Source organism: Vicia villosa, linkage group LG2, assembly GCF_029867415.1.
Source record: "Vicia villosa cultivar HV-30 ecotype Madison, WI linkage group LG2, Vvil1.0, whole genome shotgun sequence".
Classification (NCBI taxonomy): Eukaryota; Viridiplantae; Streptophyta; class Magnoliopsida; order Fabales; family Fabaceae; genus Vicia; species Vicia villosa.
Genome location: NC_081181.1, coordinates 156,681,611 through 156,705,698, shown reverse-complemented (window position 1 = coordinate 156,705,698; position 24,088 = coordinate 156,681,611). Strand labels below are relative to the sequence as shown.

Here is a 24,088-nt window from a genome sequence, read left to right as displayed (position 1 = left end):
ATTGTTTTTGCCTCCCGCAGGAATCGAACCATGTACCTAGGGGATAAGTACATATTCATAGCAATTCCTGCTACCACTTGAGCTAGTAGCTCAAGTGGTAGCAGGAATTGCTATGAATATGTACTTATCCCCTAGGTACATGGTTCGATTCCTGCGGGAGGCAAAAACAATATTTCCTGGGCAGCCGATAAGCGGACCTAGGGGGGATTATTGATTAAGCTGGTGACATGCTTGGTAGGCCGGAATCCCTGTGGGGTAAGCGGAAATCCAGGGTGTTACAACGTCCATCAAACTTTGCTAGAGCGGGTGGCTTAACCCCTTCAGGGACATGCACTTCCCATATTTCGTTTGAAAGTGATTGGAGTCATGCACCTCCATCTCCTTTGGGGGTTGGTCTCTTGCTATCGTTGTCAGATGTTGAGGATGTTTTCCTCTAAGTTATGATTCTCATGGTGAAGTTCATCCATGGAAGCACGCATCTCCGTCAAAGCATTGACATCACTACTACCACCAGTGCCCTCCGGTGTAGGGGTGACCATCTCTAGTTGACCATGACTAGAAATAGATGGGTATAGGGAAAAAGGGTGGCACTGAGTATGGTAATTATAACGGAAGGTGTGACCCAAGTTAGTTTTACCACAGTCTCACGTTGTGCTCCGTTGTATTTGTCAGAAAATATAGGTGTGCGTTGTATCCCTGTGTTGGCAAAGGATACTTAGAAGCCTTAGTAAATGGTGGTAGTTATGACTCTTCTGCTGCGGAAAGAGGTCCAATATAAGTGTTATGCTCGGGAAGAAGTATTTATAGAGGCCTCTTAGACCTAGGGTTTAGGAAATCCAAAAAGTCTGCTTGAGAGTTGATTTTTGAAGGGTTTTGGAAGGAAAGACTTTGGAGGGTTACGTCTATATTTTGAAATGTGTTTGATATTTTAAAAATGTTTAAACAAAAATATGATTGTATATGTTGATATATTATATTATTTTTTTAACTTTTAAAAATATCACACACATTTCAAAATATAGACGTAGCCCTCCAAAGTCTTTCCTTCCAAAATCCTCTAGAAATTAACTCTCAAACTGACTTTAAGAAATGATAAAGGAAAGCTTCTTGAGATGGTTCAATTTTGGAAAGAAAGTTAAAGTTAGAAAGGGAACGGAGGGAGTGGTGTGGTTGGCGGTTATTTGGACTCTTTGATTGGTTCGAAATGGTATTATTTTTAGGGAAGACACGTGGAACATTTCAGACATAGTTTGGGATGTGAAAGCGTTGGTTTGGAGATGGGCTTTTATCAAGAAAATTACCCAACCCAATTGTAATTTTTACGAGTTTTGTAAACATCCTCTTCTTCATCTGTGTAAGATGTAATTGGCATGTAATTTTCTTCTCGAGTTTTAGCTCGCTTTTTGTAATTGCTTGGAGAACTTAGGTTCTCGTATTAATATATCCCTTGCTTACAAAAAAAAACCGCTCCCCCAATACTAAAAAAAATTGTTGACTACCTACTTTTCAGGAGGTCGCGGTGAGACTTTGTCCTAGTGGTTAGTGGTTAGTGTTAAGATAATAGTATTGTACACGTCTTTTCTTAGAGCGAGTCCTACATGACACACAAAGATCCCGCCAAGACGATACTTCGTGGAACGGGGCTCCGCGGATCGCCCTTATTTGAGATTCTCATTAATGTATAACTAAACTCACATTATGAATTATTTTACAATCTCTATTTTGTTTTATTTATTACTATCTCTTTTTTTTTTAACATCACTAGTAAAAGATAATTTTGTAAAGCAACTCATAATTTTTTTCCTTTTCATACAAATTTAAGTGTTTTTTAATTTGTGTAAAATAGCCCAAAAATCATATAATTTAAAATAGAATAAACATATTCAATACTATTGAGCTATTAATTCTATTTTATTATACACTTAAATATTTTTTAATCTTTCTGCATTTTAATGAATGAAGAGAAACAATATTTTGTTAAAATAGATAATGTACATATTAATTAAAAACAAAATTACAATATGTTAGCTATAGATTTCAATTGCTACATTAATTCAATTTCAACGAGAAACTAAAATTGAGAGTCACATACACTTCAAGTATTGGCTTTCTACAATCAGAAAGACATGAATTCTTACTGTCTATAAACAAAAAAACATACAAAAAAAAAATCTTGAATCAGCATGCATATATATATATGAGTTCAGTGACCACGTCCTCTGTGGCTTGGCCCAGAATAAGCCCTGTTGATTATTAAACTTAGCATGGATGGAGCAGATTGATATTTCAGAGGTCTCATCCCTTCAACTTGTATGGAGTGTGAGAGCAAGAAGAAGATAAATATCATTAAAAAAAGTGCAAGAGAATAATAACCCTGCTTCATTTTGGAACTGCAAGATGTACAAAAACGTACACAATATATATTATAATGGAATGGTGTTGTTGTGTTAAACAAGATGAGTCTTGTTATATATATATATAATATATAGGAATGTGTATGGAAAATGGATGAATTGTTTTGTTGTTTATTGACTTGAATCATTTGTTGTTGCGTGGTTGGAAGGCTATTAAGTTTGAACAATCCATAAGCAATACATTTCAGTTTTGAATTCCTACACGGCAAAATGTTTTATTTATTTTCATAGGAAAAAAAGAGTACGGTTTATTGACTGTTGAAGGATTTATGCCTTGTACACTAATAGAATATTAGGAGTAAGTCAATTTACTATGTTTGCTTTGTAGTTGGTGAATGCACGTGGCTTTGCAATTTGACTTTTTTTCTTACTACTATTATTAAAACCTAAGTTACCAACTAAATTCTCACTTTGACAATATCTTCCTATTTTCCCACCTAAATTTAATTTCAGTGTGTTTCCTGTGTTAATACATTGGTCAATAAATGTGTCGCTCACAAAGCATTGAGAGGTTCACACTGTATATACTTCTTTGGACGGTATGCTACCATGAATTAAGAAATGAAAGGATCATAATAAAAAATGAATGATTATTATTTTTTATATATTGAGGTAAAAGTGAGCAATATTTAAGGTTGAAAATTGTGCTGGATACTAAAAGTCTTTAATAAAAAACAATTCTACTAGAGTCCTCAAATTTATGCCTACTAAAAATGCTTTTGTTGCTCAAAAGATAAATACTATAAGCATACACTAGGATGCACTTGTTAGGTGGTCTTCATTCAAACTGAATCGTACAAACATCTAGTTGAATATTATATGTGATGAAGTGATACAATTATTTTAAATTGGGGATATTAATTAATCACTGAATTGCTGGATCGAGTCTAAAATATTTAAAAGTATGAATTATCCAAGTTGAAACATAATGAAATTAGTTTTCTAAAAGAACAAATTGCTTCAATTTAGACCGGTTTAATTGTCAAATTTATATGGTTTTCCTCCCAACCTGAAATTAATCCTCATAAGATAAACATGTAAATGCATTATTCGTGTATGTACACCAAAAAAAACAAGGAGACAATGAAGAAAGATGCTCAATGGTTTCATTACCATAAATAATTGACTTTCCATGATCCTTATTCCCAAGTTATACAAAGTCCTTAATCAGTAAAATAACTAGCCAAATTGTCATCAACAACCAATAAATTGACTATAAGGTCAAGCCAAATTTAATAATATTCTATTTAGAGTGTCAAATCCCTATACAATTCTTCCAACCTGATTGTTGCAAATTACAATGAGCAATGGCAAAAAGTTATTCCGAGGAGTCTGAGATCCAGTGTTGATGCCTAGTGCTTACTAGCAAGTGAGCCTTAATTTGACTGAAAGACTATAAATGGTCACCATATATCTCAATTAATAGATCAGTTCCAGTCCTCATCCATTCACTGTGACAAACCATGTCTATGTCCAAAATAATGGTGTTACATACATAAAATTAATCCCTTGGTATTGGACTCATGAAGTCATGCTGATTGCTGCAAGGACATGGAAGGCAGCAACACAGGCAGCTTCATAAAATTCCCAGGCTCGAACTATGTGCATGTGTAATATAAGTTTAGTAGGTCGGGTATCTGCATTTCCATGTCCATCTCCATCTTGTTGCCCGTTGCCAAGCATAATACCTGCCAAACCAAAGCTGCTACTCATCATATCATGCTGAAAAATTACCTTTTTTTATTTTGCTGCAAAGCAGCACTGAATTATACAAGCAGCTTATTATGATTCTTCAAGACCAAATCTGCCCTCTTCCCAGCTGTAACTAAAATAATGATGTCCGATTCAATAACTAAGCAAGTGTTATCGCATCAATCTCAACCCTGTTGTGTAAGAAAATGAAGGCAATACACATGTTCAGATTCTATCATGTAACTGTAAATAGTATAATTCTGGCAGAGGCCGTCGTATTACAAAGAACTGGAAAATTAAAATAATACAGGTCATAAATGGCTCAAGGATACAGATGACAAATGCTATTCATAATTATAGAATAAATATAGTCCAATATCAATTGTAGTAACTCAAAAAAAGAATAAAACATTAAACCAGAAGCAATATAAGTTCTTAAACCTATTAATTTATTATGGATGCTAACTACTCCATGTCAGATAAATATTTATCTATTCACCCATAAATTTTAAGATACTTCTGAAGTATGGAAACAAGGAAAACTTATTGAACATGCTGACAAGCTTTCCATATTAGTACACACATCATATGTTCAGTCCTGAACATGAGGAAGGTGTTGAGAGTACTATGTTGATAAGAGGTATGACCTAGGCATTGCTTATAGCTAGCTATAAGGCATTAAGGCTTATAAAGTGAGGATTGTTCAAACATAATGTTTGTTACAGATTTTTTTGAAACCTATTTAACTTTTATGAATTTTCATTTGTTTGTTACAATATACAAAAATATGGTGTTCTTACTTCCTGCAAGAATGTTGTGTCGGGAGGAGGGGGGTACACAACATATTAAAACCTACAACCTTAGCCTTGACGCCAACTTAAAGATATCCCAAAAACCAAATTGCAACTCGTGACAAAATTAATATCAATGGGATGGCAAACCTTAACCATCACAACATACTTAAATTTTCCAAAACATACTAACCTGTTTTATCTTATCTTCTCTCTCTAATTTTCAAATCATCAGGTTGTTCTGCAATGTATAAATAGAAACAGATTCATATCAAATCAATGTAGCGAAGCTAAGAGGAAGTGATATAGAAAGAGTCCTAAAGATGAATAGTAGATGAAGATTCATACATTTGAGCATAAAGTAAAATGCAACATAAAATGGCACAATAATAAAAAAGATGAATACTGTCCGTTGCTTACTAGAACTTAAATACAAGATCCATTAAATAAGCACATACACAGCAGAAAATGTTGAGCCATCACATTAAAGTAAAACATACTCTGCAAGACATCATGGTCGATAGATCTGTTGGTTTGTGAGATGACCACATAGGCTCACATAGAAACCAGAGATTTTTTTCTCAATATCCCATAGTAGAATAAGACTGACTATCTGAGTGTTACTAGGTTATAAACAAACTCCCTCCATAATTGTCATCAACAGCTTCCTACATAATTTAAATCAGAGTTAATTCAATATGTATTGATGAAAAGATAAGGAGCCCTTATCCGCCTGCCTGTCTTTTGTAATTTTTTTGTGCTCACATAGACCAATTGTTCTTTAATTAGAATAGATACATTTATTTTATTTCCAAAAGAGTAAGTCCTGCACTAAAAAAGACTATAACTAAGACTACCAAATACCATTTCCATTAAAAGATACATTTTTCCAAGTACAAACCACCAGACCATCACTAGACTTCATCCTATTAAAACATTCCAAGAGCTACCATACACCCCTCCTGATTTCCACCCTATTTTCATGATGTCTTGTTTGGTTGATAAGGTATACCTGAAGGTATGGAAATACGCTATTATACACTTGTAGGAAAAATTCTGATGCTGCTGCAAACCTGAAAACAAATTATGAGTCACTTCAAAGTTTGTCACAAGATAGTAATACAAAAAAAGAAAAAAAAATTAACTTCACAGTCACCATTTTGATATATCCTTTAATATGTAACAGTATCATCAGTCAAAGTTGAAATACTCTCTCTCTCTCTCTCTCTCTGGTTCCATATTTATATATGAAATATTGGTGTTTTCTTTTGTCCAAATTATAAGAATAAGTCACAAATTTTGAAATGTACAAACTGCTAAAATTACTTGGATGCCATTTAAATATTTACTACAAACACATTTTTTCCCCATAAAAGTGGGTGTCAAAACATATAATGCAAGGGTTATAGCATTGATCTTGATGATTCTTTTCTTCTTCTATATGGAACCAGAGTTACAATCATACAATTCTCAGAAGTTATAAGAACAGAAAATTAACTTTGCTGGATACACGCCTAAAGATGAACCTACAGAGTACAAACACATGTATTATTAATATATAACCTCGTTTTTAATCCACTCTAGGTCCACTTTAGCATAATCTACATTATCACTGATAAGACAACACTTAATCTAAAAGTGTATGTTACACACACACACACACAAACACACATATACAACTTTCACCATATTGTTCTATCCAGAACCAGGCTTTTATCCAAATTGTTAATCTCGAGATCTTTCTTAATAACATCTCTTATAGTCTTTCTAGGTCTTCCTCTTCCTCTAGTTGTTTAACTTCTCTCCATCTTATCTACTCTCCTTATCACCGAATCTATACGTCTTCTCTCTACATGCTCAAACCACCTAAGTCTATTTTCCACCATCTTCCCTACTATAGGTGCTACCCCTACACTCTTATATTTTCATTTCAAATCCTATTATGTCTAGTCTTACCACACATTCAACGCAACACCCTCATCTCTACTACACACATATCTACAGACGCACACAAAAAATTATGGTGGGAGATACTAAGGAAGAAAGCACATAATACCATATGAAAACAATGAGCCCTTCAATAGCGTACAATCCTAACTTGCAATATTAAGATACCTTTTCAAAAGCCGAAAACAAATATAAATCTCCTCAATATCTTTTCCTATCTTCACTTTGATATACTGCTTCAGTAGCTCACATGTGATGTTAACAGAGTCATCGGAAATGTGATGGACTAGATTTAGCTGGTGGAATTCAGATATAATCTGGTGTAAAACTGATGATAAGGTGCTAGTCAACCCAGATTTATAATAAACTTCAGCAAGTTTCTTTAATATTAAGCAACTGCTGATTTTGAACTCCTCCACCCATTTTGGAGGATTCCCAGCCCAAAGACATTCATTCAGAGCATGCTTTGATCCAAGATTCTCAGAATCGTTGACACCTGTTGACACCTGATAGTTTTCACTAGGAGGGACCACAGCAACATTGGAGCAAATCTCTTGTTTCCTGTGTGCAGGAAGCTGCAGAACAATGTCTGCTTTCAAATCCTCGGGCAATTCTTGTAACACAGAGCCGTCAAGTTGACTTAACGAAGCAGGCAATAAATCCTCTTTTTCAAAACTTGATTTGTGAGTGACGTTAAAAGAGGGTTCCGACACTGAATCAGGTACAACTTCACCTCCTTCTGCCTCATGTTGCATTGCCTGGCAGTAAACCATGATAAATGTTGCTAAACAAAAATATTCTTAGACAAGTAGCACGATAAAATAATACCAAATAAAAGAAAACAGGACTTAAATTATTTTATTATAATGAATTAAGTCTGTAACTTCGAGTTACAAGGTCAATGAATTGGGAGGGGGAAGGGACATAGGAGTTGGAATTTAATAAAAACACAAAATTACCTCGATCTCAGATAATGGCTTTTTTTGAAGAATCGGCTCGACATCCAAAAGCTCCTCTTTCTTTTTTATTGCTGCCAGAGAGTTTCGTAAAGCGCTAGAATTCTCACTTATACCTTTCCCTTTAGTAATATAATCAGCTAACTTCCCTCCATAAACTTTATTGAATTCTGAAAATAATTCTGGGGGAAGATTTTTCATAACTTCCATATCAAGGAAATCCAAAGGAGGTGTTGTTAAAGTCACGTCAGCTCTAGCTTGGTTATCTTGTATGTTATTTTCCATTGGAACTGAAGACCCTGGCAAATTTCCACATTCATGAACAGAAGGGCCATCCGCGTTCTTCTTGTCAAGACCTGAAGAAAGAGAAACCACCAGAAGTCATTTTTATTAATTTAATCATTAATAAAATCCTAAAATGAAAAAACAACTATTACCCGTAGGATGTTTCCGTTTATCCATACTTGCAGGTCCTGGAGTGAACCATGATTTCAAATTATATTTTTCTGCACCTTCGTGAAATAAATAATATTAGACAATCACAGAAAGTATTGAAATTTATTAAAAGAAAGAAAGTAAGAGAATATGAGACATAAGCTGAAACCGTGTCTCAATAGTGTCACGGAAATTCTATTATATAGGCACTAAGCAGTTACATGCATTGATGAGAAAGGAATACAAAGGAACATGCTAGAATATCCTAAAGTATACTTGCAAACTATTCCTATATTATTTTAATGATATTTAAATATTAACAAAAACAATAAAACCATAGTTCAAAACCAAGGAAAGCAGAAAATTTGTTTGGAAGGAAAATAAGTAACAAATCTCAGCTTACAAAAAGATGTTCTCATTCAGTTCAGTACGTCACCTATAAGCTTAGTAGCATGCACAATAAAAAAAGTATATTATTACAGCACAGCCGGGTTAAACTTCATTGAAAATAATACAGGTACCTTGCTTAGATGTCTCGCTGCTTTCAAGTCTGGAAACATGCAAGCCAATACCTCGGATCTGCTTGACATCTACGTGAAATCGCCAAAAGGAGAAGATTATGGTTAGATTTCCAATTAACTGGAGATATATGGATCCCCCACTACAAGTACTTTGCTGAAACACTATATATCAATGTTTAAGAAATCAAAACAATAATTGAATCCTGTGTAGCTGTCTTTGCAACTTGATATTGCACCTTTATTTGACAAAATAATTTTGGTTAAAAGGAAAAAGAAATTGACCTTTTTTCCTGTTTTGAACTAGTTCGTCAATTAAAAAAACCAAACACTTGACTAATTCATCAACTCTCCTATTGAACCATTGGGTCCTGTCTGGGTTATTAAACTAAGTCTTGCAACACAATGACAAATAAAATACCATTACAACAACAACTAAGTCTTATCCTACTAGGTGGAGTCGACTACATGGATTAACTTTCTCCATAATGTTCTATCAAGGACCATGCTTCTATCCAGAGCTAGTGATCATAATGATGACCTAATACTATGAAATGTTAGTCTATTGCCAACAATAGCTAGTACTCCATATGCAAACATTTAATTAGAATTGAATAAGATGAGCAATATCCAATCCTGAATGGATGAAACCACTCACATTACGTGTATAATGAAACAAGAATAAACCCAATCCAAACCATGTTAATCATAAATGCATAAGAATTAAAAAATGTACAACTTTCCTAATCATCCATCATCCTTACATAGTGTGTGTAAGTTCTCTAGTTTTGGGATTGACATTAATTTTAGTAAAACAAATAAAGCAGATTTAGTAGATAGGTTGAATTAACTTGTTGACAGGAACAAATTGAGCAAAAAGTCCTATCTCATGTTAAGACATGTTATGTTGAACTATTTCAACATCTCGAATGACATGTCGTATAAGATGTCACGACATCGTACCTGAGCTGAAGTAGATAAGTTAAACCAGTTATGATTTAACAATCACAGATTTATCTAGAGATATGATGCAATCATATAAGGCGTTATATGTTTAAAAGGTCAGAAGAATCAATCAAAATATTTGAACAATATACAGCTTTATATAGTTTATTAATATGGAGATATATTCGGAAACTAGGGAATTGAAGACCTTGATTGTAGCAGAAGTAACTGCTTATTTGTGACAGCAAATTAGCTGTGATTGAAGGCTCAAATCCAGTTGGGAATCGGATATAAAAATAAGGGTTTGTAACCTAGTTTGATACGACTCAAGATGTAGAAGTCTAGGGTTTGTTTAGGTGAATCTCCCGGGCTGTGGGAAGATCACCATGTGATTCTCGAAGCTGTGAAGCAAGAGAAGTAGTGTCCACCTTGAAGCCTGTAGGTAAGAGGTGTATTGTTCTTGGAGGAAGCTTTGAAGCAACTCTAAGTTATTGTTCTTAGTCAAGAGTCTTGACTAGGTATTGTCATGGAAGTGTGTCTTTCAGTTGTTGTTTAAATAGCTGTTACAGGGTTGTAACAGTTAGGTATCACTAGGGAGTGAGCGAAGGTTCTCTTGTCTTAGATGGAGTTCTAAGATAAAGGTTACATTGGGTAGTGACTAGGTAAACCAGAGGTTGTTTGCATAAAATAGTACTACTGATAGTGAAATCTTCTTCCTGCCTTGGTAGTCCCCAGAGTAGGTGTGTTTTGTCACCGAACTGGGTTAACAATCACTTGTGTTATTTACTTTTCAGTACTGTTATTTTCTTGCTTGTGTTTTTTATGACAGACTGGATGTCTCGACATCCAATAAGACAGTATGGTCAAATTAAACACAAGCTCATATTAAATATGGATCTTTAGCTTTAGTTTTGGCCTTTCTTATTATCAAAATTTACCAAGAGCATTTTTATTACCACCAAATGAAACAGTTGTTTCTTTAACATTTTTGCTAAAGAAAGCAAATGCTGCAAAGGATTCAAGAATCTAAGGATATACCAAGACTATTCAGTTATGGAGTCATTAAAATGGTAAAAATTAAAAGTTAAGATACCAACGTAAAAACTTCCAAAAAGCTGTTTTACTTCAATAATCTAAGGATATACGAAGACTATTTAGTTATGGAGTCATTAAAATGGTAAATTTAAAAGTTAAGATACCTATGTAAAAATTTCCAAAAAGCTGTTTCGCTATCCTTTGGAGTACTTCCACATTATCAGTGGCAACAGGAATCTACAATGATTCAAACACAATCAGTATTTCAAATAATTAGAAAAACTTTTTGAAGACAATATATCAGTTTAATGCATACATGAAAAATACTGGATGTTTTCAATATTTACCGTTTCTGAGCGACTCAAATTTTCACAGTCTCCACAGCCCATAAACTTCACAGGTTCATCGGCATCTTTTTTTCTCTTTTTGATCTAAAACATATACCAAAACAAATATAAAAATTTCAGTTTTTTTGACTTAGAATTTAGAAGAAACATATTATGATGATAATGAATGACAGTTCAAGAAATAAAAAAGAATATGAAAAGTGACTCATGAGCCAAAACAGAAAGATGATATCTTAACAATTTTAAAATAAAAATCTATCAACCTATACGTAAATCAATACCTTGAGAGAGAATGTGCGCCCTTGCATGCCAGAACTTTGCAATCTTAATGAAACCTCCTTGCAAAGGTTTGTGAGGAAGTTCTCACACTGGAAAAACTTTTTAGTCAAAATTTTGGTTGATTTAATTTTGCAATTCTCCCAGGCAAAAATAAAAATAAGATGTGTAGAAGAGTACTGACATCTTTCATATCTTTGAACCTCACACCCCAATTTACATCAGCCCCAATAGACTTACATTCCTGCGTGTGTACATGATATTGTTTTTACGGAATGCCTTTAAACATAAGTTTAACAAAAAAGAACAATTAACCTTTAAAGGAGGAAACAAGGATAAAACACCACAATTTAGTTGGATGATTGAGAGCAACATACTAGCCAGTTGCACGATGATTTTAAATCATGTTATGGAGCATACAGTTACCAATTTTGATTTCAGACTGAGAATATTGAGATTTCTCATATTAACCTGACAATTTATATCCTTTAATCCTAGTTCACTTTAACAATTGTTAGTCAGTGAACAAACAAGGACTGCAATAAATCAATGAAAAGGGGTGACTTACACAACAAATTGACACGATGTACAATGGAAGAAAATAGGTGGATTAAGGTGTGTGTCAAAAATATTTTGAATATTCCAAGTCCAAATTACAAGAAACCGAGTTTGGATTTTAAAGATAAAATATCAAGCCAAAATTATGGCCTTTTTCCCTACCTGAAAATCTCCAACCAGCCGGTTATCAATTCCTCTGCTATAATTCCACAGCATTTCTCCAGTTTTCATTCCATAGTCCTTCTGCAGTGAGACCTGCAGATGCAAAGAGAGCAAGAACTGATACACAATAGAATTATCCAAATGTTTTCCAATTAATGCCCAAAAGAAAATGAACTAGAATTTGAGCTAATTGAAACTAAAAAAAAAGGTATTAGGTTCCTGAAATGAGTAGTTCGTTTCACTAAAAAACGAGAGTATGATCCTTTTAAAGTTTCTCCACACATGAGAAGCATTATATTTCCTACCCTTTGTTGTGCAGCTTCAACCTACCTCTTTTCCCTTATTTGCTTCATTTTCTCAGTCCCAGTCATCCTTTTCAGGTTGAGGTGAAATTTTTATAGCCTCCCCTATTTTCTTTCTTTTGTGAACTAAATTCATGGAGTTCAGAGTGGTGCCCAACTGCCCACGGCTCATAAATTTGAGAATAGGTTTTTTCATATATTAGATTCAATTTTTTTTTTTAATTTTCAACATAAAATTAGAGTTTTTTTTAGATGATATAGTCTTATTTAGAGAGTCGAAGGAGAATTTAAATGAGAGGTTGGAGATTTGACGACTAAAATGGAGAAGAGCTTTAGGGGTTTTATGTGACACAAAGTACCGCTTAAGCTGAAGGGAAAATTTTATCGAACTGCGGTAAAACCTACGATGTTGTATGGGACAGAATGTAGGCCAGTTAAACATCAACACGAGAATAAAGTAAGTGTAGCAGAGATGAGGATGTTGCGTTAGATGTGTGACTAGACAGGATAAAATTAAAAATGATAATATTAGAGAGAGTGTTGGGGTAGCACGTATAGTAGAATAGATGGTGGAAAAGGTGGTTTGGGCGTGTAGAGAAAAGACTTGTAGATTCTGTGGTAAGGAGAGTAGATCAGATTGAGAGAAGTCAAACAACTAGGGGAAGAGAAAGTTAATTCATGTAGCCGACCACACTTAATGGGATAATTCTCGGTTGTTGTTATATTATTAATAGTTGTGAGTGAATAATCACTAGCTGTGGCATGATTTAATTATTTTACCGAACTCGGGAGTCTTCATGTTGCAACCAAGTTTTGTGGCATTGAGTAAGGTCCTAAATTTATTGGAATTATTACTTACTTTGAGGTAGGCCTCCTTTATTTTTGTGGTCATTATTTTTGAACTTTATACATTTTGCCGCTATAAGGAGGCTTATGTCAAATTTATTTGGATTGCAATGAATGTATTAATGCTAGATTTAAAATGAACTATTTGAGTATCAGAAAGAAAAAAATCATTAAACAAATAAGTGAGTGAATAGTAAAACCTTGGAAATCATCATCAATTGGGCGCATGTTTGAACATTCTGCTTCTTCAATTTTTCCTGTAAAACATGCCCCACTCCAGGAAGTGCATTAATTGGGAGCTGACGTAAATGATCTTCAACCTGGAAAAGTTAAACTATATAAGAGGGCAAGGCAAAAATATTGACATATTCCACACATCAACTATTATAACAAATTACTAATTTGTAGGAAATGATTGTAGACTTGCATGTCCAAGTTTAGTATAAAAGCTAGAAATCACAAGCAGAAACATGAGATCAGTACCCCCAATGTTTTCGTTAATTATCTAAAGATTTAGAATTCCATATGTAAGTTTCTTTAAATATGTTATTATTATCAAAGACCGGCAGCATAAACTGAAAACATGCCGCATAAACCATCATAAACTATAAGAAGTCTTGTGCAATGTCCACACTCCACAGTAAATAATGTCAAACATGGAATTATAACTTTTGAGGCAAATTCAAAGCATTGTGGTCTGGAGTAATAGAATTTCTTGGGCATGCAAAGATTCAAAAGAACTGAAAATAACTATATCTTCCACATCTAGCATAAAACTATCTCAAAGAATTTCTAATAAAAAAATCATACAATTAGGAATAATCCACAATGGTAAATACAAAATTAAAATAGAAACAATTAGCATTAGCACCTACAACAATAATGGCAACCAAGCTTTATCCCATTAACTAGGGTCAGCTACATGGATCAAACGATGTCATAATATTCTATAATATACCATATCTCTATTCAACTCACTAATCTCTAGGTCTATCTTAGTAGTTTCTCTAATAATTTTTCTTGGCCTTCTACCTCTAGTGATTTGACTATCCTTGATAGGTTCTTGTATGAATAAGTGAATAAGAGATAGAAATAATGAATAGAGAGAATGAAGGCTACTGTAATTGAATTGATAATGGAGACAATTACAATAATGAAGAAAAAGAAATGCAGTAACAAACTGGTAGTGGAACTACCAATTCCCCAAAGCACGCAGTGCTCCCAAATCACCAAAGTGACCCCACCACTCTAACTGAATTCTTGGCTAAATTATTCTCTCTCTCTGTTACTACCTATATAGTCCTTCTCTCCATGCACTCCATTCATTAAGTAGCCACGTCATCATTCATCACTTCTTTCCCCTTCTTTCTTGAGTAGACCCTCCATATTCTTGGTTTGGGCCCAAGGTCAAGGCCCACTCCACGATCCACGTTTCTATCAATACCCTTCTCCTCTGAAACAGCCTTGTCCTCAAGGCTAAACTCAGGGAATTGACCACGCAGAAAATCATTATCTTCCCAAGTTACATCCTCTAGAGGCTTGTTCTTCCATTTGATCAAACTTTGATGCGCTGGCGCACTCCCCTGCATAGTCACTCTAGATCCCATCACCAGCTCTGGATACACATCAACAGCATCTGTTATCTCTAGCTCTTTAGGAAGCTCACCTTGAACTTGATACTCCCCAATGGCCTTCTTAAGCAAGGATACGTGAAACACCGGATGAATCCGTGATTGCTCCGGCAATTGCAACCTGTAAGCCACCTCTCCGACTTTAGCCAAAACCTTGAAAGGCCCATAAAAACGAGCAGCTAGCTTTTGATTAATTCGCTTCACAACTGACTGTTGCCGGTGAGGGCGTAGTTTTAAGAAAACCCATTCCCCTACTGCAAAACTCAAGTCCCTTCTTTTCTTATTAGCATAGCCTGTCATCTGTTCTTGAGCTCTCTGAAGATGTAATTTGAGTTGTTTGAGAGCTTCATCTCTCTCACTCAACTCTAGAGCCACAGCAGCTACTTTTGTCTCATTTGTCAGGAATCTTAACAAACTAGGAGGTTTTCTCCCATAAACCACCTCAAATGGAGTCTTACCAATAGACACATGATATGTTGTGTTATACCAGTATTCAGACCAAGAGATCCAGTTTGACCACGTTTTCGGTTGGTCGGAAGCAAAGCATCGTAAATAACTCTCCAAGCACCTATTAATCACTTCCGTTTGTCCATCCGTTTCCGGATGATATGCAGAACTCATATGCAACTTGGTACCTTGCAACTTAAATAACTCCATCCAAAAATTGCTAATGAATAAAGGATCCCGATCGCTGACGAGGGACTTAGGAATACCATGTAGCCTTACTATCTCCTTGACAAACAACTCAGCAATGGACTTAGCAGTATAAGGATGCTTTAATAAAATAAAATGACTATATTTTGACAGTCTATCCACAACTACTAAAACAGCCTCATAACCCTTCGATTTTGGCAGCCCGGTAATAAAGTCTAATGATAGATCTTCCCATATAGCATTGGGAATAGGGAGAGGTTGTAGTAAACCTCCTGGTGTGGTAGCAGCATATTTCTGCCTTTGACACACATCGCATGATCGGACAAAATCCCTTACACTTTTCTGCATCCCAACCCAATATAAGTTATCTGCTAATCTTCTGTAAGTTCTGTGAAATCCAGAATGTCCCCCAGTAGGAGTATTGTGATATTCTTCCAAAAGAGTGGGGATAGAAGGTGATTTCGGAGAGATAACTAACCTGCCATGATAAAATAAAACCCCTTGTCTGACACAGAACCCAGGTTTAGTCTCAGGGTGCACTTGTAGTTCCTGGATCACTTTTTGAATTTCTGGATCATTGGTTACTTCATCAAACAGTTTCTTACTATCCACCCACACAGGATAAGATACCATTGTACTCATTTCAGCTTCATCATAACATCTGGAAAGAGCGTCTGCTGCTTTATTCTCCAGGCCTGGTTTGTATTTAACTTCAAATTGGTAGCCGAGTAATTTGGCTAACCAACACTGCTGATCTGGAGACGTCACCCTCTGTTGCAAAAAATGTTTCAGGCTTTTATGGTCAGTATAGACTGTGAACGGGTTCCCCAAAAGATAGTGCCTCCAGTGCTGAATACATAAAACTAAAGCCATTAATTCTTTCTCGTAGACTGACTTAGCAAGGTTCCCATCCGATAAAGCTTTACTAAAGAAAGCTACTGGTTGTCTCTGCTGCATAAGAACTGCCCCAATGCCCCGACCGGCTGCATCACATTCCACTTCAAATGGTAGGGAAAAATTAGGCAGAACCAGGACTGGTGGTGAAGTCATGATTTCTTTCATCTGCTTAAAAGCTGTAATAGCTTCTGCACCCCATGCAAAGTTATCTTTCTTGGTGAGTTCAGTAAGAGGTTTTGCCACTTTGCCATAATCTCTAATGAACTTCCTATAATATCCTGTGAGACCTAAAAATCCACGAACCCCCTTCACATTTTTAGGTTCCGGCCAATCTAATATACATCTGACTTTTTCCGGATCTACCGCAACTCCCTCTCCCGAAATGATATGTCCGAGGTAATCAATCTGTGTGCAACCAAACTTGCATTTAGACTGATTAGCAACAAAGCAATTTGCTAACAAAACAGTTAGAACCTGTTTCAGATGGTTCTGATGTTCCTGGATATCTCTACTGTAAACTAAGATGTCATCAAAAAAGACTAAGACAAACTTTCTCAAGAATGGCCTAAAAATATCATTCATCGTGGCTTGGAAAGTAGCTGGGGCATTCATCAAGCCAAAGGGCATAACAAGATACTCATAATGGCCATTATGAGTTCTAAAAGCTGTTTTGTGGATGTCATCCTCATGTACTCTAATTTGGTGATAACCCGACTTAAGATCAATTTTTGAAAAAATAGTTGCTCCATAAAGCTCATCTAGTAATTCATCTACGATGGGAATCGGATACTTATCCGGAATTGTAGCTTTGTTTAAAACTCTATAATCCACACACATTCTCCAACTTTTGTCCTTCTTTTTGACAAGAATAACAGGACTTGAGAAGGCACTCATACTAGGCCTGATGACTCCTACTTTCAATAGCTCATGAACCTGCCTCTCAATTTCTTCCTTTTGATGGTGAGGGTACCGGTAAGGCCTAACACTGACTGGACCATGATCAGGGAACAATTTTATTTGATGCACTTGAGGCCTCTTTGGTGGAAGTCTGATGCTGTCTCGGAACACCTCTGAGTAATGACTCAACACCCCCAACAGCTCTTGGTTCAAACTACCATCTCCTACTTCTTTCTCAAATTGAGACATCCACCACTCTCCTCCCAATCCTTCTTGTCTACCATCCAGAAACGAATTTAGAAAACAATGTTTGTCTTTGTTCTCTCCCTGTCCTTGCAAAGTTATAGATCTCCCTTCATGCCAAAACTGCATAGTTAAAGCTTTCCAGTCCATCATCACCTTCCCTAAGGTGCATAGCCATGAAACTCCCAGAATGATATCCAGCCCACCAAGGTCCAGTACCAACGCATCCACCCATACCTCCATAGAACCTAGATTCACTTTGACTCCTTTGCAAACTCCTTGTGACAATACCTTATGTCCATCTCCCAATTTGATCCTCCTAGCAGCCATAGGAGTGATAGACAAACCCAGAGCCGAGGTTAGCTTAGAAGAGATGAAGTTGTGGCTAGCTCCACTATCCACCAATACTACCACATCAATGTTCTCCAATTTGCCCCCGATCTTCATCGTGTTATACTCCCCCATACTTCCTAAGACTCCAATAACCTTGCATTCTGCCTCCACTTCTTCTTCTTTCTCCTCTACAGCTTCTTGAGTTTCTAGTGAGACAATCTCTCCTTCCTCATTCACACCTTCCCCTTCACCTAAGATCAACACCCTCAAAGATTTCTCAGGACACTTATGAAGTGTTGGATGGAATTTGCCTCCACATTTGAAGCACAAACCCTTTGCCCTTCTCTCCGCCATTTCATCGTTCTGGAGACTCCTAACCCCCTTCCATCGCTCCGACGACACAGTGCGACGGTCACTTTCAGCTTTTCTCCCCGTCGAAAACAAAGACGAGCTTGAATTTAGGTTAGAACCCATCGAACCCGTTTTGTGACTCGGGTTAGATCCACTTGGATTAGTGAATCGGGTTGTATCTTTTGGACTCGGGTTAGATCCGCTCCGACTCTTAAACATAAGCCCAGCCCATTCGTTGCGACCCATACGATCACCTCCCTTCTTCTTCCCGTAAGATCGATCTCCATCGTCGTCTTCTTCGTTCAATTCATCCTCCACATCTTTTGCGATTCGCATCATCTGCATACGTGTCACAGGATTCAGCGTACGAACTCGTCTTCTGATGTGAGGTTTCAACCCACTCATAAAGTAACCTAAATATTGTTCCTCAGGTAACCTTCCCACCTGTGAGGAGAGCAATTCGAAAGCTTCCACAAACTCCTCAACGCTTCCAGTTTGACGCAGTGCTGACAATTCTTCAAATGGATTCTCTAGCCGTCGTCCTCCGTAACGAGCGATTAACGCCTTCTTTAACTTCTCCCACGACAATTCGTCCTCCGTCTCCATCAAGAGGTTGAACCAATGTATGGTTGAACCTTCCATGCTCAGTCGAGCCAACTTCACACGCATTTCATCCGTTGTGTTTTGCACATCAAAATATATTTCAGCTCGAGTGATCCAAGCCACAGGATCCTCGCCTTCAAACAGTGGCAACTTCACCTTCTTGCCGGAAAGACGAGATTCAACTTGCGATGAGTCTCCCACAGACTTCTCACTCCCCTGATTCACTCCCTTCTGACTGATTTGTTTGCTCAGTTCACTCATAATCAGACTCTGTTGTTGCATCTGCTGGGCTAACGATTGCAACGTAACTTGCACATCACTCATCTGAACTTCCAATGCATCAATTCGGTCTCCCATTTGAGAACGCCGTCGCATCTACTATCGTCAGAAAATGGTGGTGATTGATCCGGTAGGTCGGACCAATTGATAGGTTCTTGTATGAATAAGTGAATAAGAGATAGAAATAATGAATAGAGAGAATGAAGGCTACTGTAATTGAATTGATAATGGAGACAATTACAATAATGAAGAAAAAGAAATGCAGTAACAAACTGGTAGTGGAACTACCAATTCCCCAAAGCACGCAGTGCTCCCAAATCACCAAAGTGACCCCACCACTCTAACTGAATTCTTGGCTAAATTATTCTCTCTCTCTCAGTTACTACCTATATAGTCCTTCTCTCCATGCACTCCATGCATTAAGTAGCCACGTCATCATTCATCACTTCTTTCCCCTTCTTTCTTGAGTAGACCCTCCATATTCTTGGTTTGGGCCCAAGGTCAAGGCCCACTCCACGATCCACGTTTCTATCAATCCTCCATCTAATCTACACTCTTAACTACATAATTTCACCCACATGTCCATACCACATAAGCCAAGTTTCCATTTTCCACTATTTTTTCTACAATAAGTACTACCCCAACTTGTTCTCTAATGATGTCGCTCCTAATCTTATCTCGTCTAGTCTTACCATATATCCAACACAACATTCTCATCTTTGCTAGCGTATTTTTTTTAACATCCAACACTCCTTCCCATAAAACAATCTGTAAATATCTAAAGATAATCAAAAGCTTTCAGCATATAATTCATGGAACAGACACTCTTCAGGCCACATAAAATAAAGAAACGTACAAAGAAAAGAAATAAGACCTTAACATCACTTATTTGACACCTCCATCACATCAAAAAGACAAATTGAATACTATGAAAAAGGACGTAATTTCTGAATGATAAAGTATGCAATTATGAGCATATAGAGGTGTTCCATATATTTCCAGCCAATCCACGTAGCTGGCATAATTGACAATCAGTTAGAAACAGACTAGTTAGTTGTAGTCGTTAGTTATAGATCTGTGATTACAAGCTTCAGCAGATATAAATAAAGTTGTACTCAGAAGATGAATCAATCCATAACAGATTCAATCTCACATTCTCTTACCAAAACAAAATCCTCTCACATTTTCTCTCGTGTAGATTTAGTAATGAATAACAGAAAACTCCAAAACATACCCTTTCTGGAGTTATATGATATTGACCGTTTGGTTTAGCAGTTCTAGTAGCAATACGGGCCATAAGCATGTTTCCAGCTATGCCAACACTGGCTGTACATCCAGTGGTCTCATAGATCTCTTTCCTAATTGATGATGCTAAAAGTTCAGGATCTTCAACATTTGAATGGGTGACATCTAAATATGCTTCATCACAGCTTACAGCCTGTATAAAGTAGCAGTTACAGTACTAAGGATACACCAACTGGGAATTTATGAACTTATAAATGTCCAACTATAAAAAACCTGCACTTTGTTGCAATGTTGATGCAATATACTATAAAATTGATCAGCTACCTGCACATTTGTCAAAGATGTTTTTGTAAAAATCATTTGTAAGGGGTGAAAATGTAACAAAAAGATATGAAATTGTACTCTTCTGTATTCTTCTTTGTAAGTAACCAATTATATACACCCTTATGTAACTTACTTCCTCATAAGCTTCAAAGTTGTATGGAAAGATAACAAGGTGGGGACAAAGAGCCCTTGCATGTCGAACAAACATACCAGCCTTAATACCTAACAATGACAAAACACATATGTTACATAGCAAAAAAGATAATCAAATAATGTAGCTTATTGAGTCATATTATCATTTTATAACTTGGCATATAACCAACCATAACTACGAGCTGGGTAGTTTGCAGAGGAAATTTCAGAAGTTCCCTTAGAATTATCCGAGTGGCAGACTGCTACAGGCTTGTCCAACAAATCAGGGTGGTTCCTGATAACCACTGCAACAAAAAAGCAATCCTAGGGAAGAACACATGCATGCATGACACAACACGCATAAACTTAATATTCGTTCTTAAAAGTCAAATCTGCTAAAGCACTGAATGAAGAAAATTAGTTGTATGCAAAATCCATGTACGTAAAGCCTACCATGTCAACATGGATAACAACTGAATTCCCAGAAATACTAGAGGCATTGATATTAGAAATTTCATTGTTGAACCCAGAAGACGAGATAGGAAAGCGCTTCCGATACCGATTTCTCCATGTTCCAATGAAGTGTAGCCGTGAGTTCTGCATATATCAAAATTCAGCTAAGATATTTCAAAATTATGGCGACATTAATGAAGATTAACAATTTGCAGCCATTTATGATTCAGTCAGAGAGGAAAATCATGTCAAAGTAAAACAAGGCGCAAGTCAATATCATAACAGTATATCATTGATATGTTTGCATCCTTAAAAGAGTGTTAATATTCTCCATCCCCCTCCCTAAGCCAAACCAGGTTTTTTATTTTAAATCTTTACTTTCTTTTTTACTGCTGATATGGGATGGCAAACAAAACCAAATGCACCAGGTGTGTTAAAACTAGTAATGACTCCATCCACCACCTTATCTTTGCAGAATACTATAAGAGGATGGAGATGAAGAATACAGCAACCATATTAAAAGAATATAAAGACAACCAACAAGAATGACGTCGATTTGACAAGCAGTATGAAAATTCAAACTTGTATCAACTTCACTACCTTGAAATAATTTTCCACAAAATTAGGATCTGTAAGAGTTGAATGACACTGTTTAGAAGGCCTGATGGAGGCAGAACTTGGAAATCCGTTTACATTCTGGTCATCTGCGCAGAAGCTTCTAACAGATGTAGAAGGTTCTTGACAATTAGGTTCAAGTTCACCTTGGACGTTTTTCTCATCATTAGCGGCACCATTGCTTCCTCCTGCTAGATCTTCGTCATCACATTTAACTCCAACTCTAGCCAGATGCTCTTCCATCACAATTGCATCAGTATTCTCCAGGACAGTATCGTCAGCTTCAATACTGGTTTCCCTTCTAGAATCAAGCGCCTCCCCAACTTTGGGTGAATGTCTATCCTCTGATTTGCCAACACTAGCAAGTGAATCTTCAATGTCTGGCTCTACTTGACAAGGGATGTTAGTAAAAGTATCATTTGATTTGCCAACACTAGCAAGTGAATCTTCAATGTCTAGCTCTACTTGACACAGGGTGTTAGTAAAAGTATCCTCTAATTTGCCAACACTAGCAAGTGAATCTTCAACATCTGGCTCTACTTGACAAAGGGAGTTAATAAAAGTATCCTCCAAATTTTTGCTACTTCTCGATGAGAAGAATGTGGACAGTTTTGGTTGTTTATTTGAAGAAAGCTGTTCAAGTTGATAAGGCATCCCTATTAAAGCAAAATTTAGCATCTCTCAAGACAATGACAAGTAAAGACAAATAAAATTTTATATTATCTCACAAAAATCAATGAAGTGAATAATAAAATCATGAAAAAGCAGAATCCGAGAGTAACAAAAGACAAATGCGCATGAAATGCAAACTCTTACATGTCAAGAGTTTATTAGACGCAACAGAATCTAAAATCCAAGTAGGTTTTACCACCGGAAGCCCTGCACTAAAAGATCTGCAATCGAACATACAACAATTAAATTTAAGCAGTACATAAGAGTAGGACTCGAACCTGAATTTCTTTAAAAGGAAAGTAACTCAAACCTGAGGTTCTTAATTTTACTGTCAGGAAGATTGCTGCAGATGATATGTGTTACACGATGCCTTGAGAAATAATTCTCAAATCTTCCACCATACTTTATCATGTAGCTTCGCAGTTCCTAAAACACGATTATTATTAATGTTATGTCATCCTTATGTTGAAATACAGCAATCCGCCAGAAATAAATAGAGAATAAATAGTCATGAAAAATGAAAGTGGAAATAGAATTAACCTGACTGGAAGGAACGGTGAAACCGTCAACAAAAATTGAAACTCCGGCGAATATAGGCTTCGCGGAGGTAGAGTCGTTAAACAAAGACGTGGAAGCATCGGCGTTAAACTGATTGTGTAGTTTCCGATTCTTCTCTATCATATAACTGTAACGATAATTTGAATTTGAATTTGAATTTAAGATTAAGAAAAAAACTGGAGTGTAATATTTGGAAATTGAGATAGAATGAGAAATTGACCTGCCGAAATCGGAGGAGGGAGGTTTTCGGGAATTGGATCCCCAGGCGACGCCTAAGGTTTTCTGGTTGGTGGTTGTTGCGATCTTCTGCTTCTTCCTCTTGCTGTTGTTGGTGTTATCATTGGATCGATTGGAAGAAACTCGTTTGGAATTAGGGGCTAAGGAGGAGCGAAATGAATTCAAACTCATTGTGATAATCTGAGAATGGAGGGAAGTGTCGGCAACAAGATCAGAATGAGATCGCTGCTTTTTCTTTCAAATTGAGGCGGTTAAAAACTTTTTGAAAATACACCCATCTTTAAGTGTGTCTCACACGGTGGCCATTTATGTACCTAAGAAGTTTTGGTATACACTTCACTTTTTATCTCTTCTAGCAAGATTTTAATTTTAACGGTGGCGTCTCTTGATAGGTCTCCACGTGAATTCCAGTTTTTTTTTCAAATTTTTTTCTTCAAACTTTTAATGAAATTTAGTGGAGTTTATTTTGTAGGGTTAAAATTAAAAGGTTAAATATATTAAGTCTCACGCCGTTATAATGAGTTTTGCTTTTGATCATTTGAAATTTTTTTATTACTAAAGGCTCCTTATAAAAACATAATTTCTTGATTTACCACACTCTTTTATCTTATTTACTAACTAGGCTTTAAAGCATTGGCCACAGTGGCATTTGTTTGCTGACTGGGACAATAATAATGATGTAAATGGCAATGTTGTTTGTTTACCCCCCGAAAACAAGTAAACAGAATTAGGGTTTTCAA

General features: G+C 36.2%; 1 protein-coding gene across 12 annotated transcripts; it reads right to left on the bottom strand.

Moving 5' to 3' along the window:
• Positions 1-3,508: 3,508 nt before the first annotated feature.
• LOC131652644 (DNA repair protein REV1-like) lies at positions 3,509-23,675 on the bottom strand. 12 transcript variants are annotated; one of them, XM_058922564.1, is made up of 24 exons: positions 23,332-23,675; positions 23,094-23,238; positions 22,864-22,979; positions 22,698-22,774; positions 21,867-22,537; positions 21,267-21,410; positions 21,005-21,137; positions 20,815-20,903; positions 20,631-20,681; positions 20,347-20,550; positions 13,425-13,544; positions 12,077-12,169; positions 11,541-11,600; positions 11,362-11,448; positions 11,081-11,164; positions 10,898-10,970; positions 8,757-8,825; positions 8,238-8,312; positions 7,804-8,156; positions 7,013-7,602; positions 5,398-5,970; positions 5,091-5,138; positions 4,187-4,297; positions 3,509-4,102 (listed from the first exon to the last, which is right to left on the bottom strand). In XM_058922564.1, exons 1-21 carry the CDS (start codon positions 23,517-23,519, stop codon positions 5,844-5,846), a joined length of 3,549 nt encoding a protein of 1,182 aa, XP_058778547.1. In that variant the 5' UTR covers positions 23,520-23,675; the 3' UTR covers positions 3,509-4,102; positions 4,187-4,297; positions 5,091-5,138; positions 5,398-5,843. The 12 variants fall into 12 exon arrangements, with proteins under 12 accessions (XP_058778547.1, XP_058778552.1, XP_058778555.1 ...); XM_058922569.1 differs by having other exon boundaries at positions 4,187-4,239; XM_058922572.1 differs by having other exon boundaries at positions 3,509-4,297; positions 5,398-5,565; positions 5,910-5,970; positions 23,332-23,674.
• Positions 23,676-24,088: the final 413 nt, after the last annotated feature.